Raw genomic sequence first — 19041 nt, forward strand, 5'->3', positions numbered from 1 at the left:
TTTAAGCCCAATTTGTTAAGTTTTTGATTTAATTATACCTTTGTGTTATTTCTTTTTCCTCGGGACGAAAGAGGTTGAAACTACAAGCCTAAATGGTAAGAATTTTTCTGAAGCAAGTGAAAATTGATAACCCTTAATATGAATAGAAGGATAATGAAGGGCGTTGAAGGTTTCCATATTCAAATAACCAAACAAAGAAATACAGAAAAACCAAAAACTGTCCCGGGAGAGCGACCTAAACTTTCTGGTTAAATGATAAAATCCTTCTTATTGTGGAGGGAGGACAGACCTCCCCCACTCTATTGGGCACATTTTGAGCACCCTGTTTCACTTGCTCTCCAACACAGTGCCACCACATTTTATATGACAGATTGTTTAAATGTGAAAAGTACATCCAGTGACTTCAATGTGATTCAGCGTGGATTTGGAGGCACAGAGTGTTCAAAGACAGTCTTTTTACAGATGATTGTATCAATTTTTAAATAGTAGGAAATGAAAAAAAAAAACCTGGCTTCTTCATCATGCTAGAGAAAAGAGCAAAGAACTGGGCTGTGTTAGAGGGAGGTGGGCAGGGCAGCGCATTCTGTTCCCTTCCCTCTGTGGGGAGACAGCCTTCCATCTTACTGCAGTCAAAACCCAACACTTTGCACAATCCCTTAGTAAAAATAAAATCTCACCATGTGGTTGGTGGTTAAGGAGCTGAACAATCATACATGCAGTGCACACTGATGGAAACTGGTTTAAATTCATCTTTGGTCCAATGGGAAGGACCAGACCTTATCGTTTTTATGTGCCACTGACTTTTTTACAGTGAAAGAACATCTTCAAAATAGCTTTGGCAGTAGTTTTTGGATCCCATTTCATGTGAGTTTTTTTAAGTGTGATAATGTAAAACATGCCCTTTTTTCCTAAAGTTTCATCCAGAATAATAAATTATAGAATGATTTTTGTTTAAAGAAATACTAATAGAGTAGGGTTTTAACTGGATTTTTAAGTGAAACAAGATCAAAATGTGGTTTTCCTAAAATTTAGTTGAAGATAATGTTCAAGAACTCCAATTTAAACTAGAATTACTTAAAGATTGCTTTATAAGAGTGTACCATCAGGTAAAAATGTATTATGCATCCACAGGGCTCTATATTAAAGTTAGTGTTAACTGTGGAAATATATCCCTTAGGGACTTTCGTTAAAATGGAGAAAGAAAGGGACAAAATATTAAACAACATAAGTGGGTTTATTTAAATCTAATAATTATAGGAGTGTTGCTATGTTTTAGACACATAACGTGTTCAGGAAACACATTTTGAATGAATGAACACTTGCTCAGGAATTGTCTCTGGGGGTTGGAGAATGGATAGTGTGGTGAGGGGGGTGGGCAGCCAATACATTTGGTAGCGTCAATTGGCTTTTGCAAAACTCTCTAACTTCTCCAGGATTTTGGGAAAAGCGAAATGTTTAAGGAAACTAGGAAGATGCATGTTTTCATTAATCATGCCAATTGTTAGGCTAATTTTTATTATTATATTTCAGATGCTACTTCAAGCGTATTATCTACTTTAAACAAAACAGGTAAAATCAAGTTATTTCTAAATATAATAGCTTGTCTTCTGTGGCTTCTTGGGTTTCTCATTTGTGTGGTCTTCTGGGTTACTAAAGGTTATCTCCTTGCCCATTTCCTGTGCACTCAACTGGTGATTTATTACTCATTTCACCTTGACATTGAACTATAATTCTGGTGTCACAATACTCCTAAACTTCCAAACTGTTATAGCCATAGCAGTCCATTTAAAATAACATTTGTTATTTTTTTGATTATAATAGTAATACATCCTAGCTCATAAAAGATGGAGAATATAGAAAAATACAAAGAAGAGAAGAGAAATCATCTTTAATGTTACTTTCCTAAGACTATTACTGTTAATAATTTGGTATATTTCCGGGGCTGGCCCCGTGGCCGAGTGGTTAAGTTCACACGCTCCGCTGCAGGCGGCCCAGTGTTTCGTTGGTTCGAATCCTGGGCGTGGACATGGCACTGCTCATCAAACCATGCTGAGGCAGCATCTCACATGCCACAACTAGAAGGACCCACAACGAAGAGTATTCAACTGTGTACTGGGGTCTTTGGGGATAAAAAGGAAAAAAATAAAATCTTAAAAAAAAAAAAAAAATTTGGTATATTTCCATTCAGTATCATATATACATATACACTATATATATACGCACACATATATATCTTTTACACATTAGTCATAGTTTACATAGATTTTTATGTCTTGCCCTTTTGACTTCATATTAAATTATAAGTATTTTCCAATGTCCCTTACTATCAATGACTTGATAATATTCCATTGTGTACCATATGTTGAACATTAAAGTTGTTTCTACTTTTTTAGTAGAAATTGTGGCAATGAACGTCCTTGTGCCAACATCTTTACATTCATCCCTGATTTCTGTAGGATGCACTCCAAGGATTGGACTTAATGGGTCAGCATTATGAATATCTTATGGCCCTTGATATCTACTGCCCAATTACCTTCTAGAAAGGTCGTACCCAGCAACATTCCTGCCAGCAGTGGATGAAAATGTCTGTATCACTGTACCTTTGTTGAGAGCTGAGATTGTATCATATATTATTAGATCTTTCTCTCAATTCCTTAGGTTCTATTTTACATTCTTGATTATTGGTGAGGTTGAACATTTTTCCCCAAAAGCACTTTTGTTACTAGAACCAGAAGTTCATTTCACGATTGTGTTTTGTTTGCTCTGGAAAGTAAAGTATCAGGGGAAACAAAATAATATATTTAAAGGATGCTTAATGATCATGCAAAATGCTATCAGCCTCTATAATTTCCACGAATCATTGCCCATAGGTCAGTCACACATTGAAATAGAAACTCATCAATAATATATACACAATGAGGTTTCTGTAACTGTCACTATAACGTCATCATTCTTAAGGGCTTCCCCAAGATCTGAGCTTTGTGTTTTCTTCAGAAATTTCTACTCATCCTAAAAGACAGACCTTCTTTGCAAATATGTGCCCTGAACACAACCTCTTCTAATTGGCCATCCTTATAGCAAGGATTTCTGAACCTGATTTTCCATTATCTGGGAAATGAACCATGAGCTCTGTCTCCAAAGTGTGTTGGGAAGATATTCCTAAGGTTTGCTTCTTCTGAGTGTGTTAATATTTGCCTGTGAGTCATTGACTTTGAACAGGTCTGTCTTGGTTCTGCTGTGGGCCTGTTGTATGACTGTAGTTGGACAGTCTCAACCTCTCTGAGAGTAATTTTATCAATCAATACAATGGGGATAATATTGTATTAGCTCCTAAAGAAAATAGCAGGACACTTTCTTGATTTTAGAGTATAGTAGCAATATTTTAGATCCTGTGTTTACTGTTTCCATGAATCTTTATTCTGAATTACCTGTTTTTTACAACCTATCATGTGAAGGTCCTGACAGTGACTTAATTCTACATATCTGAAGTTTACATCCACGTTGATTTGTCTAGCAGCAGTGCATGGAAATTGCAGTAGAATTACACAAGCAGTGGGGTGTGTAATGGATGTGATCTAACTGGGTACAAATTCCAGACCCACCCTATGCCACTGCTATATGGTCCGTGTATGCGATTCCCATTCATTCTGCAACTGAGATAACCAATAGTGTTTTAAAGATGTCAACAGTATGATTTTCTTAGCAATTCACTAAAATGATACTCATGGCAAATTGTTTTTTAAAAACAAGCAACAATTCTGCTCTAATATTTAAATTGCTTCTTTGCAGAAAAAACTAAAATCACTATAGTAAAAACCTTCAATGCATCAGGTATGACTTATTATTAATATCAAGACTTTCTTTTTTATAACTAAAGTAAAATTAAACAAATGGCTGGTGTTTATGTTTTCTTTCTCTTTTTTCCTGCTTTTTAAAAATGAAATCTGTTCTTAATGAATAGATGTTTATGCACTGGGTACCTGAAGTTGTACTAAGTGTTTGGAGCTATATAATAATGATCAGACACAATGCCCACCCTCAAGAACCTTCTAGTCTATGAGAGAGTCAAGGCAAACAAACAGATAACTAACATGAACATGTAACATGTATGCAGATCAAGCCAATGATTACACAAGTGTTTCTGACATGGTTAAGAGGCATGGGAGATAGAAGGGCTGGTGCTAATGATTATCAACAGGATGCAATTTATGAAGGAAAGATTCTTAGTGGAGTGAACCTCAAGCTCTTTTTAAATCAAAACAGGGATGTATCCCTAGTACAAGGCTAGGATACATGATATGCTTAACAAAGGCTTCTGGTTGATTTAAAGCAAGGGTTGGCAAACTATGGCCTGCAGGCCAAATATGGCTTACTACCTGTTTTTGTAAATAAAATTTTATTGGAACGCTGCCATGCTCATTCGTTTCCATATTGTCTGTGGCTACTTTTCTTCTACAATGAACAGTAGAATTGAGTAGTTGCAACAGAGACTATATGGCCCACAAAGCCTAAAATATTTACTGTTTGACCCTTTACAAAGTTTTCTCATTGACAATTTAAAGGATGACCTGTGGTCATGTACTTGGGGGAAATTACAGATAACAACCTTAGCAATAGGAAAAAAAATTCTCAGCATGAATGAGCAGCAAAAGACACACACCATTGGAAATAAAGGTGCTGCTTAAATTCAGAGAAAGATGAGAGATGACAGAATGAAAAGCTTAGTGAGCAGTAGACCCATGGTTGTAAAGAACATTTAAAGTATTACTACCCACCATCTATATAGTCTGTAATATTTGCATAGTGTATATTTCTAGTGAGTTATGTCCATAAGCAAGTATATTTAAAATGAAACCTTTCTCTTTTGGTGTGGGTAACGTTGCTGGAAACGATCTAGAAATCTACGTGTCAGGTAACTTTTGGCACCTAAGTTCACTTTGCTCACAGAATCAAAACTTTCAGCTGAAGCATGATACACCAAACGTCAACTAAATCATTCTGGCAGAAACCACATCACATGCACTAACTCAAATTATAATTTTAGCTTGTGTCCAAACTAGGTCTCTTTGGAAAGAATTAAGCACTTATAAAGCGCAATGGAAATAAAATAGTAATCAGGCATTGCATACGTAATTCTCACCAAACCAGACCTACCAAGGACAGCCAAATATTCCTTAATATAACAACCTTTTCCCCTTGGCAGTTTTCTTAATACATTATCAGCATTTGCCCCTCACATTTTCTATAGATTTCTTATACTTCATCAAAAGGATGAAATTAATGAAGGAAAGATTCTTAGAGGAGTAAACCTTGAACTCTTTTCAAATCAAAGAAGAGATGTACTTCTCCTTTCACCAAAAGAGAAAGTGCTTCTCAGGTTAATATGTATAAAGTTTTCTGTTCTGACATGGCTTATTTCACCTCCCATTCATCACTGCCTCCTTTGTGTACACCTGTGAGGTCTGTGGTCCTAGATATCACTCCACTTTGCCCTCCTTATAACTTTTTATTTACTGGCTAGTATCACTCACTAGATTGTAAGCTCATTGAGGGCAGGGTCTGTATCTGGAAACTCCCAAAGCTTGCAGCATATGGTAGGTTCTTAGCAAATATTTTTTGAATTTTGTAGTCTTTGCCCATGTGAAATGATATCATGACATTGATATTTCATACATACATTTGCATAAGGAGTTAAGATCAGCATCAGAGTGTTCATGGATTCCCCTACCCAGGAAAGGAAGGAGGAGCTATGAGTAAGGGCTATTCCATTTAAAGTCTTGATATGTATTCATACTGTTCTGTTTATATTGGACAGGAGAGGGTTTAATTAGAAATGGGACATAGAAATTTTAGGGAGGAGTAGGGGATCAGACACTGACATACTAAAGAATAGTAAGAAATCAAGTTCCATAGCTAACCAACTGAGAAATGAAAACTCTCTCATTCCTTTAGTCTTTGTGGAATTCATCCAGCCAATTATATCCAACTTATAATATTTTTGGTCCACATTTGATGCCTAAATTTATGAATTCTCTTGACAATGTAGTATATGAGTGTAGGTGTTGATATGCTTAACTGGCTGGGTTGTATTTTCTTTGCAGGAGTCAAACCTCAGAGAAATATCTGCAATTTGTCATCTATTTGCAATGACTCAGGTTAGTTCTTGTGTACATTACACATTGTCAGATAAATTAGCTCCATAGAGAAAAATGGTTTCTTTTTCTCCTGTTGAGTATATGATATGTGCCTCTCTGATCTGCCTCTTTTCATACCACCTGGCTACTAAGAATCTCGAATGAAAACAAAAGCAAATTTTAGATCTGGCTTCCCATTGCCTAGTGAGATGATGGATTAGCTTCCTTAATATGAAAACACGAAGTTTTACACCAAATATTTTTCACCATGGCTGTAAATGTACATCTAATACTCAGAGTCGATTCACAAACATAATTAATAATGAACTTAATTATTGAAAGCTACTTCTTGTATATAAATCCCTCAGGCTTTTCCATAGGACCTTAAGTAGTATAGCTTAGAAACAGGATGTTGTCTTTTGCTAAAAATAAAACAAACCACTCTACTAGAGTGTTGAAAATCTCGTGTACACCTAGTTTAATTGGATGCTAATTCCAGGAGTGCCCATAGTGTATTTTGCCATCTCTAACTAAGACTGTCCACTATTTTTTAAAATTGAGATGGAAATCTCTTGAGAACATGCTATTTTTGAAATGGGAATATTTTCCCTTCTGCCATGGGCCAGAAGGAATGGAACACCACTCTTCTCACATTGGTTTGGCTCTCTGGGCTCCCTTCCTTGTTAAAACCAATGAAAGCAGACATGAAAAACAGAAAAACATGGTGTGGCAGGTCAGAACTGGATCATGGGAAGAGAGAAGAGGAAGGTAACAAAGTATTTTATAACGTTAAAGTCTTAGTATGACTCCATTCATATTAAAGAAAAACCCAATCATTATAGGAATGTTTTCCTTTTATTCTGTTACTTTTAGCAGTTTAATAATTTGAAAAACATAGGAAACAATTATAGGTAAAATAAGTTAAGGTTGGATAGTTTAGAAAACAAGAAGACTTTCTATTGAAAGAATGTTCCACAAATATTTTCTATTTCTGTGCATGTGAAATTTACTTATATGAGCTTTCTGCTGATAGTATGCTCCAGGTAGAATATAGCAGGAAAATATTAGCTAGTGTTGATTAAAGAGAAAAAACTTGTTGGATACATTTTACTTTCATATATTGTGGAACTCTCTTATTTCCTCCTCCTTCCTCTCTTACCCTTCTCTTTACTGAATTCTCCATAATTTCATTATTTTTATGCTTCATCTATGTTTTGGACTGGTGACTAATGTCTAGTTGAGTGTTGTGTCTACATGATGTTTGATAACTGTTTGAAAATTGAACACTTACTCAAAAGAAACTGGTCATCTTGAATAACAGATGCCAGGAAGCTGGTTGGAGTAATGTTTTCCCCAATTAAGTGACTGAATTGACCATTTGTTTTAGTGTCTGGTGAAAACAACCTCATCAGGGGACCAACTCTTTTGGCAGCAGAAATTCCACAATATCCTGCCAGCAACTAGAAACCTTCACTTCTTGCAGGTTCCAATCTGGGTTCATTAAGGGAAATGGAGGCTAGTGAAGAAACTGGGAGCTGACATGGCAGAGTTAGGCTGAGGGTCAATAGCTGGTGGCTTCCTGGTTTCTCTGCTACCACTGTGCCCCCAGCATATTTATAAAGCCCAGCATGTGCTCAACAAGACTGAAGGATGAACTTGGAGAATGGAGGAGTGAGGGAGAGAAATTGTGGGTGTCAGTGCACACACACACATGCACTAAGTTTTTAAAAGCTAAGATGTTTTTCAAAAATGGATAAGTAATTCTATGCATATATCAAGTATGTTTACTTTTAATAATTATGTACTGCATTAATTGAAATTTCAGTATCAATATGCAGAAGTTGAGGTTTCCAGTAAAAAGTTGCTGAAATAGATAAATCATGTTAGTCACTGGTCTGGTGGCTTTGTTTGGCCATTTTAAGTAGAAGTGGACCATTGGGTATTTGGCTATGGGAATCAGTTGTACTTTGGGGTGCAATTAAAGAAGATGAGATGAGGAGGCCTTCAACTCTCCAGCTCAGGAGTTGGCAAACTACTGCCCATAGTCAAATATAGCCTGCCACCTGTTTTTGTAAATAAAGTTTTATTGGAACACAGCCATGCCAATTCATTTACGTATTGGCTGCTTTCGTGCTACAACTGCAAAGTTGAGTAGTTTCAACAGAGACCACATGGCCCACAAAACCTCAAATATTTACTATCTGATCTTTTACAAAAAAAGTTGGCTGACCTCTGCTCTAGTTTATATGACATCTTTGCCTTCTGCTCAAGAGGCCACTTTTTTGTCTCTGTAGATTAAGAAGTGCACACAATATATTTCTGTTAAGGAGTCTCTATTTTGTTTGTTTTCAGGTAGTCAAAGCCCCTCCGAGGGCGCCCTGCAGGAAATAGGTTGACAGAAGCTGAGTTCAATATTTCCCAAAGTGAGCATTTTAAGAATAGGGTTTTCTGGCATTTCTGGGATGAAAGTCACAATGAGTTGTTCAACTGAAGAACAGATTTGCCCTGCGCACTATTTGGGTTTCAAAGCAACATCTCATTTGTTCCTAGGGAAGATACTGCATTGTTTAAAAAGAAACAAACAAAAATACCAGCAAGGAATAAATGGACTTTCATAAGGCTGCTAAACTGCTGAGAAACACTTTTTCCCTCTCTCCCTATCTATGTAACTGCAACTGTAACAACTAGAAGAGATTTTTTTTTTTTAGACGTTAACATTAGAGCCACAGTTCCCCCAGTTAGCATCTTTAAGGGAAACAAAGTTCTGATGAGAAGCATGTAGGGATAAAATTTCTTGACAAGGGGACAAGTTTTCTTTCTTTCCACATCCCCACATAAAATTTATAGTTCATATTTTCTGAAAATTATATTGGTAAGCATTGAGTAACTTTCTGATAGAAAAGAGAGTAAATATGAATAATAAAGAATTTGATAAAACTCTTTATAAAGTAATTTAATAATCTTTTTCTGTGTTGTGTTAATCCTCAAGCTCTAAGGATGCAAGTCTCAAATGTCTTTTTGAAAATTTATTTTTAGCATTTTTTAGAGGTGAGATAATGTTTCAATATGATGAAGAAAGCAATGTTACTGAGGTAGGTTTTAAAGATTTTTTAAATTGCAATCTTAAAAAGTGAATTCTCATGTATTTAAAGATTTGTTTAAGGTTCAGATTATTCATGATATTTGGCATATTTATTTTTATGACCAAATGTAAATAAAATATGTGCTGTTAAATCAGCTTTGTCAAGAGGGCTAGACTTCGTAATCATCATGGTATTTTGTTAATTATATTTTAGTTTTCACTAGGTTTGCTGTTGAATAAGAATGTTTATATGATACCATTCTATTACCTGTCAAAACTTAAAATTATATTAGAAACCTCTGGCAATAAGAAACTTCAAGCAATACATTTAATCTAAAAGTAATCTTCTGAATCTGATCGTGTTCACCCCATGGGGGATTCAGATACAGTAGCATCAGCCTTCCCATAACCTAGATGGGTTCAGAGGATCCCAGCTAACCATGGTTGGTTCATTCTGTGAATATTTCCTGAGCACCTACTATGTGCCAAGCAGTGAGCTAGGTGCTAGAAATGCAGTGATGGCTGCTATCAAGTTTACATTTTTGCATTGGGATCCTTTACTTAAGTTGGGGACCTTTCATGTAGAGAGCTTTTAATGGTGTTCTTTTGGGGGAACCCTTGGAATAACGAAAGAGAGACATTAGCACATCAGATTTGCTGATTCAGAATGTTTTTTAAAGAAAACCTAAAAACAAAAACTGGCTCAGTCAATATGGATTTGACCATTTGCTAGACAATATTCTGTGCAGTTAGGATTCACAGTCTTTGGGTTGTAGTTCTTTGGGTGGCCAAGAAAACTGAAGAACAACTTCTCGTTAGAGAGTGTAATAAAACAAAACAATATTTGTTGTATTCTTAATGATTTTATTGCTTTTAACAGAATCAAAATATGGCTAATGGCACCTTAACTGGAGTCCTGTCTCTAAGTGAATTGAAGTGAGTAATCTGCTGTTTGATTGAAAACTTAAGACATTAGCTGTGGAAAGATACTTGTTGAGCTATCTTTACTTTTGGAAACTGAAACTAGGAAAGAAACAGACCGAAAGGTTATAAGGAATTGGTTCTTGAGTTCTTTGCAAACTAGCCATAGTCACCTGTCATCAACTAATATAATAGCCCCATGGAGCTGTTCTCTTTGATGCTATGAAATTATGTAAGAGCTCCATTTGAACTGATATTTGAGTTTTAATGATTTTTGGTAGCCAGCAAGGTTGAAAGAAAAGTTCAAGGTAGGACTCCATTTATACCATTTGTTCATGTTTTCATGAAGCATCAGTGATTCAAAAGTCAGAGAGAGTACTTTGTTAAGTAGACCTCGGCTTACAAGTACAAGCACAGACAACGAGAAATGCCTTATGAATAAATGCTCCCAGTTAGACAATAGGTCAAAATATTGGCCAGCTTGTTGATCTAGGCTAGGAGACAGTCTTACCCTCACTGTCACTGGGAGGGGAAACTTCATGTCTTTGCCCTCATGCAGGGAAGCAGCCTCAGAGATAAATTCATCTACTCTCAACCTTGCCTCTACCTCTCAAATGAGATTTTTGCAAACTTTTGAACCAAATCCAAAAGCCCTGGGGAGTATCCCTGATGACACTGAAGAGAAAAACCTTTCCCAGGTAAAAACAAAACTCTTCTTAAGGGTCATCCTCTCAGTTAGCATTTTGACCTGCCTGCTCCTGATGATTCAGCAATGCCTGAGTGGAGAGGAACACCATGATTCCACCTGGTGGATATCGGACATCTCTAGGGCTCTTCTGAGTTTACAGTGGCAAAAAGTTTAGTGAGAACTGGTATGGGCAGGGGTATTGTTCATGTCTTTTATGTCTTTCTTTGACCTCTTGATGAAAATCTAACTTTTCTAACTATTCAAAGTATATATGTGAAATAAAAGGCAGAAGATATCAATGTCCCAGAAGGATTTTAAACTTTAGATGGACAAATAATAGTGATAAGAAACATTTTTTAAGCTCACAACTGTATGAATAGAACATAACTTAGAGTGCTTGTAAGTAATTCATCTTAATTACGAGATTTGAAATATAGATGAGGTCTTTTCAAACCACCAAGCATTTGTTGAGCACCTACTATGTGCTGGGCCTTGGGGATACAAATGAGGATGAACTCTCTGAGATGGAAAACTGGGTCTAGAGCAGTGCTTATCAACCCTGACTGCATATTAAAATCACCTGGGAAGCTTTTAAAAATCCTGATGCCCAGGCACATTCCATAACAATTAAATCAGTATTTGGGGGCTGAGACACAGGCATTGGTATTTTTGAATGCTTCCTGGGTGGTTCTAGCATGAGGCCAATTTTGAGGATCAGGAGTCTAGATTCCGGTAGGAAAAATGCAGGATGCAAACAAATGATAACAATACAGCATGATCCCTACAATGAAGATGACATGTACAGGGTACCAAAAGGTGTTCTAAGCATCTGCATATAGAGCAGGCGGAGTGGATGGACCTGACTTGAGGGGCCAGGGAAATCCCCAGAAAGAAGGTGACCTCTGAGCACAGTTATAGAGGAGTGGCTCCTGCCAGCTCAGAAAACTAGCTGACTACTATTGCCACAGTCCTTCTCTTCTTCCCTCCAGACCTTCCGTGAAGCCACCTAGAACTAGTGCCCATTCCTTGGAGCAGGGTTTCTCAGCCTCAGTACTATTGACATCTTGGGCCTAATAGTTCTTTGTTATGTGGGGCTGTGCTGTGCATTGTAGGATTTGTAACAGATCCCTGGCCCGTACCCACGAGATGCGAGTAGCACCCTGCCCCCAATTGTGACAATCGAAAATGTCTCCAGATATTTCCAGATGTCCCCTTGGAGGCAATCACCCCCAGTTAAGAACCACTGCCTTAGATTGAATTCTTTAAGTAGATTTCTTTCATCCTAACTCCATGTGAAGCTCTGCCATATTGAAGAAATCAAAGTGTTGTTGGAGTGGCATTGGAGGAGAGGAATAAGGGAAATTCCTAAAGAGGAGTCTTGAGGAGGGGAAGGCAGGGCTGGAGAGTGAGGAGGGCAGGTGGCATCAGTTGGAGAGGGAATGAGGAAGAAATCAGAGGCACAGGGCCCCCAGGGTGAGTAGCTGGTCCCTCTCAGAAATTTTGCCTGGGGCCAGCTCTTCTTCCTCTGGCCCTCTGCCAGAAGAAGCTGCCTGGGGGTTGCAGCAGCCTAATGAATAACAAAATTGTTCAACCATAATTTATATTTTGCTCTTAGCCAGAACAATATAGCTTCTGTCTGGTTAGTTTCTCTTGTCATATAAATAATTTATTTTTCCCACATAAGAATCTCTTATTATAAGCCGTGTTTCTTCAAAGTGAGTACTGCAAGCAATAAATATTATATGCTTAATTTAATTGCTAAAAATCTAACTCGTTTTAAATTTAACATCATTAATGATCTCCTTCATGTCAATTTCTCTCTTTTTGTTAACAGACGATCAGAACTCAACAAAACCCTGCAAGCCCTAAGTGAGGTAATCATAGTACATCCTGTACCTTGTTTATAATTATTGTTATTGTTTGGGAGAAAGCATGGAGTTCTGCATTCCTGAGGAGATTATGTATTCAAATTCCCTTAAATCTGTAGTGTAGAAGAGTGAATGGACTAGCTCCGTTATGCCAAAAATCAGAACTAGGCGCAATGGATGGATGTTACAAGGGGATAGATTTTTCTTTATATAAAACCAAAAGTTTCTTAAAACAAGGGCTCCAAGAGAATGAGCCCTTCTGTGGTGGATGAGTTCCCTGACACTGGAGGTATCCAAACAGAGCTCGTCTGGCCTGAATAGCTTTGATTATACATAGGGAATCGGGTACGAATGTGAATTGAATGGTCCCTAGGGGTTCTTATGGTTCTAAGATTCTCTGATGCTGTGATTGGTCTTGGGTCATCTTGTCTGACGTTTTCAACCGTCAAAGTAACATACATATATGTTTTTTGTTTCAGACTTATTTTATAGTGTGTGCTACAGCAGAGGCTCAAAGGTCAGTCATTTTTAATACTTTTATAAATATCATTTTTCCCTACTCATGAGAAATAAAGTATTGAAGAGTCTTAGGTTGCAAATTCAAAGGCATTCCTCCAAAATAAATACATATTAATGACATTTTGGATATATATGTTTTTATTCTTCCAAACACTGATCACTCGTGTCACATCCATCTTCTCATTTCTCTATGAAGCAGAGCAGTGGGTGGTGTCAAGCCCATTTGCCTCTAGTTCTATGAGGCTAAGGATCATCAGTGTCCTTAGCCCCAGTGACCACCAACATGACCAAGAAATGGCTTGCAGCGATCCAGTCAGGGTTAAGGCCAGACAGAGAAGAAAGAACATAATATGGAGCTTGGGAGAAGAAGGCGAGAAAGGAAAGGAAGAGATTGGAAAAAAAGAGAAAAGAAGAAACTAAAAAGTGCATGCAGGGGTAAATCAGAGATTACCCTCCAGTTATTTGAGTTTGTACAGATTATCATTTTAAATTGTGTCCATTGGCTGTCCTGGCTGCATAAGCCAAGGACTATAGGTCAATAATCTCACTATCTGAATTCTGAGCATTCCATGAGAGAAAAAATTCTAGAAAATGATGCTTTCTACTCATCAAACTATTTGTTGGTACAAATAATGGCAAGTCTTCCATGAAATTGTAGATCAAATCCCTATCCACCATATATATTTAGTTCATTTCTCTTCCACTTTTCATTATTTGCAACATAACATTTTTTCACCTAAACCAAGACTAAAGTAAAAAAGAAACAGAATGTCTTAAATTCCTAGTTATGTGATAATTTAGATAGAATTTCCAGAGAGATTTTGGATTTCAAAGACCTTGATGTTGATCTAGGCTGGTATGTGAAAGGGCTCTCATGATGGAAACTCAAATGCCTACAGACATCAGGCAAGTAGCCAGCTGGGGGTAGGACTCTAGATGTCAAGATGCTTGTCTTTGCGACCAAGTTTCATCCCTGCCTGTTCATTGTGTGGGCAGGCAAAACGAATCAGCAGCTCTGTGTGATCAGAGGGTCTCTGGTTTGCAACCTCTGTGAATGTAAACCTCTATGAATGTCTCATCGTAGAAAGTCTTTTGGGTAAAGTTCAGACCCTGGTAGGTGGGTGTTTACAAGCTTATCTGGGTGACTTTGCAAATTAGCAGTGTCAATGCCCCCTTTCCTCACTCTAAGTTTGAAAAAACAATTAGAAATATGTAAGTAGCTTTCCAATTAAGTAACATTCTGGTTTTATATTTCTTTTTACAGCACATTAAATTGTACATTCACAGTAAAACTGAATAAGACAGTGAACATATGTGCTGCAATGGTTGCTTTGAAAAAAGTAAACATTCGGCCAATGGGTAAGTTGTCTCTATCTTTATTGCTATGTTCATTTTCACATGACTTCGATGTGTTCTTTTTAAAATTGAAAGTATAATTAATAAATTTATGTGTGTTACAGCTTTCTGTTTTGACTCTTGTCCTTGGGCAGTTTTTAGGGAGCTCTAAAAGCTGATTTTCCCTGCTTTCTTAACAAACTTTCAGTATAACAGGATAAAATAAACCCTGTTGAGAGGGAGAATTCTATTTGGAGTGTTTGATCGATTGCTGCTGGAATATTTTTACTTCTGAATTCCTCTTAGGAGTTGCTGGAGAGCAATTGATATTGCGTGCATATAACCCCCCCAAAATTATTCACTCAATATTTTTGAGCACCAACTATGTATATGTAATTGTCAATATAATGGCATCCAATTTATTTTATCATCTGTGTTAGACAAATGCTCTTTAAAATGCAGTCAGTGTACGATCTGTGATACTTGATGGATCTGAGCTTCTGCCTTGCCTTCTTCCTGACCATGCGTTTTCTTCTTTCTTTACTTTTTGTTTCCTCCAGAACAGTGCTGCTGTTCCGTCAGCACACCCTGCCCTTCCTCCCCGGAAGAGTTAGAAAAACTGCAGTGGTATGTAGCAAAGATGCTGACCCTTTTCCTAAAAAATAATAACAATGATAACACTTAATTGCCACGCTGGCTAAGGAATCTTGGGATTTTGACCATGAAGAAGGGGCTTGTAATTTTAGGGAAAATGCACACTTTTCTGTTGTATGAAGTTTCCATTTACACCATTGCCTTAAACCAATGGTTTGCAGTCTTGGTTGGACGTTAGAATCACCTGGGGAGCATTGAAAATATTCTGATTCCCCACAGCCTCACCAACTGAATGTGGCATCATACTTTTAAATTTTTCCAGTGTGGTAGATGAGAAATGGTATCTCAGTATTATTTTAATTTGCACTTCTCTTATTAAGACTGTTTAAATGGTTTTTTCCCCATATGTTTGGGGGCCATTTTTGTATCTTTTTTGTGAATTGTGTGTTCATGTCTTCTTCCCATTTTTTTTTTACTGGATATTTGATCAATTTTTAAGAATCCTTTATATATTGTGGATATTAGCCCTTTGTCTGTGGTATATGTTGCAAATATTTTCTCCCAGCTTGTCCGCTCTCTTTTGACTTTGTTTATGATGTTTTTGTCATGCAAATTAAAAATTTTATGTAGTTAAATTTACCAGTCTTTTGTTTTAAACTGCTTGTAGATTTAGAGTCACAGTTAGAAAGCTCTTCCCCACACCCAGGTTAAAAGGAATTCACCCTGGTCTTTCTAGTACTTGTATTGTTTCTTCTTTTTTTTTTTTTTTTTTTTACATTAGATCCACTTGAAGTTTATTTTTGTGTGTGGTATGAGGTATGGATCTAATTTAATCTTTTCCCAGATGTCTACCCAGTGGTCCTGGCACCATTTATTAAAAAGCCCATCTTTTCCCCAGTGATTTGAGGTGCCACTTTTGTCATATGCTAAATTTTGATATCTATTTGGGTCTAATTCCATACATTAGATGTTAACATTGGGGGCAGCTGGGTGAGGGGTATACAGAACTCTCTGTATTATTTTTGCAATGTTTCTGTAAGCCTAAAATTAGTTCAAATTAAAAATCTTTTGCAAGTCTTGATTTCCAGTCTCCACCCTCAGCAATTCTGATTTAATTGGTCCAGGCACAGCCTAGGCATTCAGGGCTTTAAAAGCCCTCTTGGTGATTCTAATGTGCAATCCAAGTTGAGAATCACTGCCTTGAACTCACCACCTCACTGGAGGGAAGCTAGGAGATGGATGCTTCAAAATGGAGATGACTCCAAAAGTCACGGATAATGTGATCACATGTATACAAAAATATACGTGGAAAAAACCAGGAAGTGAATGAACGAAAATGCTCATGAGGGTTCCCAGGGATTGGCCTGCCTGCTGGCATTATGGGTGATATTTTCTTGTTTACTTTTTCTTTGCAGCATTTTCTATACTTTTCTACAGTCAGAAAAAATGTATTTAAAAAAAGGACATACATTTTTTCAATGTGAAGCTTCTCATATGGGAACAGAAGGCTAAGTGTTTGCTGTCTGCCCTGTGTGGACTACATTTCTGGGATATATTAAAACATTGGGCCTCGAGGAATAGCTAAAGGTCTTTAGTTAAGGATGTGTATCATTTTCTGTAATAAAAAGTAAAGAGTGTTTGAGTTTTAAGGTTAACATGCCCCCTTAAGCTGGAGGGTTGAGCCCGATTTGGGAGGTGGAATTTCTGGAAGTACCAGGATTGGATGAGGAGACTATGGCTCTTTTGAGGGAGCCCCACTGACCTCTGATGGCTGCCCATTCAGAAAGCTGTTAGGAAGAAGGACATAAAAAGACAGCAAAATGTGAACTTGATGTCTGTAGGGCTCAATTATTAACTAGCTGTATATCCAGGTGTGAGAGCAGGTGCTTCTTTACCTTTTGAAGTCTAAGTTCTTCCTCTGTAAAATGAGGAAGTGGACTAAATCAGCACTTCTCAACAGTCACTGCAAATATCAATCACTGAGGATCTTGTTAAAATGCAGATTATGGGGGCCGCCCAGTGGGGTAGTGGTTGGGTTCTCACGCTCTGCTTTGGCAGCCCAGGGTTTGCTGGTTCAGATCCTGGGTGGGGACCTGCACACTGCTTATCAAGCCATGCTGTGGCAGCATCACATAGAAGAACTAGAAGGACTTACAGCTAGGATAAACAACTATGTACTGGGGCTTTGGGGAGAAAGAAAAGAGGAAGATTGGTAACAGGTGTTAGCTCAGGGAGCATCTTCCTCACCAAAAACAAAAAAAAAATGCAGATTCTGATCTGGTAGGTCTGGGGCAGGGCCTGAGAGTCTGCATTTCTTTTTTTTAAGTTTTTAAAATTATTTTTTATCTTTTTATTGTTTTGAGGAAGATTAGCCTTGAGCTAACATCCGCCACCAACCCTCCTCTTTTTGCTGAGGAGGACTGGCCCTGAGATCACATCTGTACCCATCTTCCTCTACTTTATATGTAGGATGCCTGCTACAGCATGGCTTGATAAACGGTACTAGGTCCATGCCTGGGACTGGGCCAGCGAACCCTGGGCTGCTGAAGTGGAGCACACAGGCTGGCCCCGAGAGTCTGCATTTCTAACAGGCTCCCAAGTGAAGCTAGTGCTGCTGGTTCATGGACTCCACTTTGAGTAGCAGGGATCTAAACCATAGAGCAGTGGTTCTCAGTCCAGGCTGTACGTTGGAATCATCTGAGGAGTTTTAAAAACATCGATGCCTACCTCCCACCCTCAGAGATGGTGATGTCATTGGTCTGGGGTGCAGCCCAGGCTTCCAGATTTTTACAAACTCCTGGGTGGGGTGATTCTAATGTACAGCCAAATTTGAAAACCATTAGGCTAGAATTAGATGATGGCTCAGGGTCTTTCTGATACATTGGTTCTTAAGATTGGCTATACATTAGAAACACCCGGGGCGCTTTTAAAACATACTGATGTGTCAAAGTGGCCTTCTGGAGTGTTGGAAACACTCTATATTTTGATCTTGGTAGTGATGATATAGGTGTATACATAAAAATTCTTTGAGCTTTAAATATAAGATTAATACACTTTACAGTATATAGGCTACATACCTCAATAAAGAAGCACAGTAAAATGAATATTGATGCCTGCACACACTCCAGAGATTCCGGTTCAGTTGGCTTGGGGTGGGAGCCCCAGCACTCATGCTAAAGTGCTCCCTGTTTCTAATTACTGCTGGCATTGCCCACCACTGTTCTTCCGCTCCCTGTGTCCTCACCCAGTGGACGGAGCGCTCCGACTAGCAGAAGTGACAAGAGCAATACAGGGCAACCTCTTTATGGTTGAGCCCAGTGAATGGGAGCTCCATGCTAGGGGGTCTGGCTGCTGCAGGCCCCCAGATAAGTGGAAGGAAATTTAATTTACACCTTGCAAAGCACCTTTGCCACAGATGGGTTGCCACAGTATACAGGTTAGGGAACAGAGTCTCCGAGAAGTTGGGTGGATTGCCCAGAGGAGTAGTGAGAGTTGGAGTGCCAGCCAAGGCTTCTTGACTCATCATCTTTCTCACTGTCTGGCACCGTTTTGTCCACACTGCTGCTCTGAACCTTGGGCTGTGCAGAGAGGCCTCCAGCCAGATGGGACTGCTGGCATTTCTTTTTATGGGTGTGACTTGCCTCAGGTCCCTCAACCTACTATTCTTCCCTCCTCTCACCCAAGAGAAGCTCCAAGAACACATTCTCGTTGGTGTTCTAAGTCACCATCTAAAAATGGATCCATCAGAGGGTTCCCTGGGTGATAATTTGTTGCTCCCTCTAGTTGCTCCTCCCCCCACCCCAAGACTGGTGGATCTTGTGCCAGATAGTAGATGAGTTCTTCTTAACCTTCCGTGCCATGAAAATACATGAGCCTGGGAACCCCACCCTAAGACCAACT

General features: G+C 38.3%; 1 protein-coding gene across 1 annotated transcript in view; it reads left to right on the forward strand.

The window, feature by feature from the left end:
* The window catches only part of ADGRG2 (adhesion G protein-coupled receptor G2), a 113991-nt gene that overhangs the window by 72209 nt on the left and 22741 nt on the right, over positions 1–19041 (forward strand). Inside the window, exons 6-15 of the mRNA XM_046673055.1 lie at positions 72–95; positions 1531–1569; positions 3790–3831; positions 6102–6155; positions 9171–9226; positions 10097–10152; positions 12660–12699; positions 13173–13210; positions 14477–14571; positions 15108–15174. Of these exons, the coding sequence (XP_046529011.1) occupies positions 72–95; positions 1531–1569; positions 3790–3831; positions 6102–6155; positions 9171–9226; positions 10097–10152; positions 12660–12699; positions 13173–13210; positions 14477–14571; positions 15108–15174 (511 nt within the window). The remainder of the gene's footprint in view (positions 1–71; positions 96–1530; positions 1570–3789; positions 3832–6101; positions 6156–9170; positions 9227–10096; positions 10153–12659; positions 12700–13172; positions 13211–14476; positions 14572–15107; positions 15175–19041) is intronic.

This window comes from Equus quagga, chromosome 10 (genome assembly GCF_021613505.1).
Source record: "Equus quagga isolate Etosha38 chromosome 10, UCLA_HA_Equagga_1.0, whole genome shotgun sequence".
Taxonomy (NCBI): domain Eukaryota; kingdom Metazoa; phylum Chordata; class Mammalia; order Perissodactyla; family Equidae; genus Equus; species Equus quagga.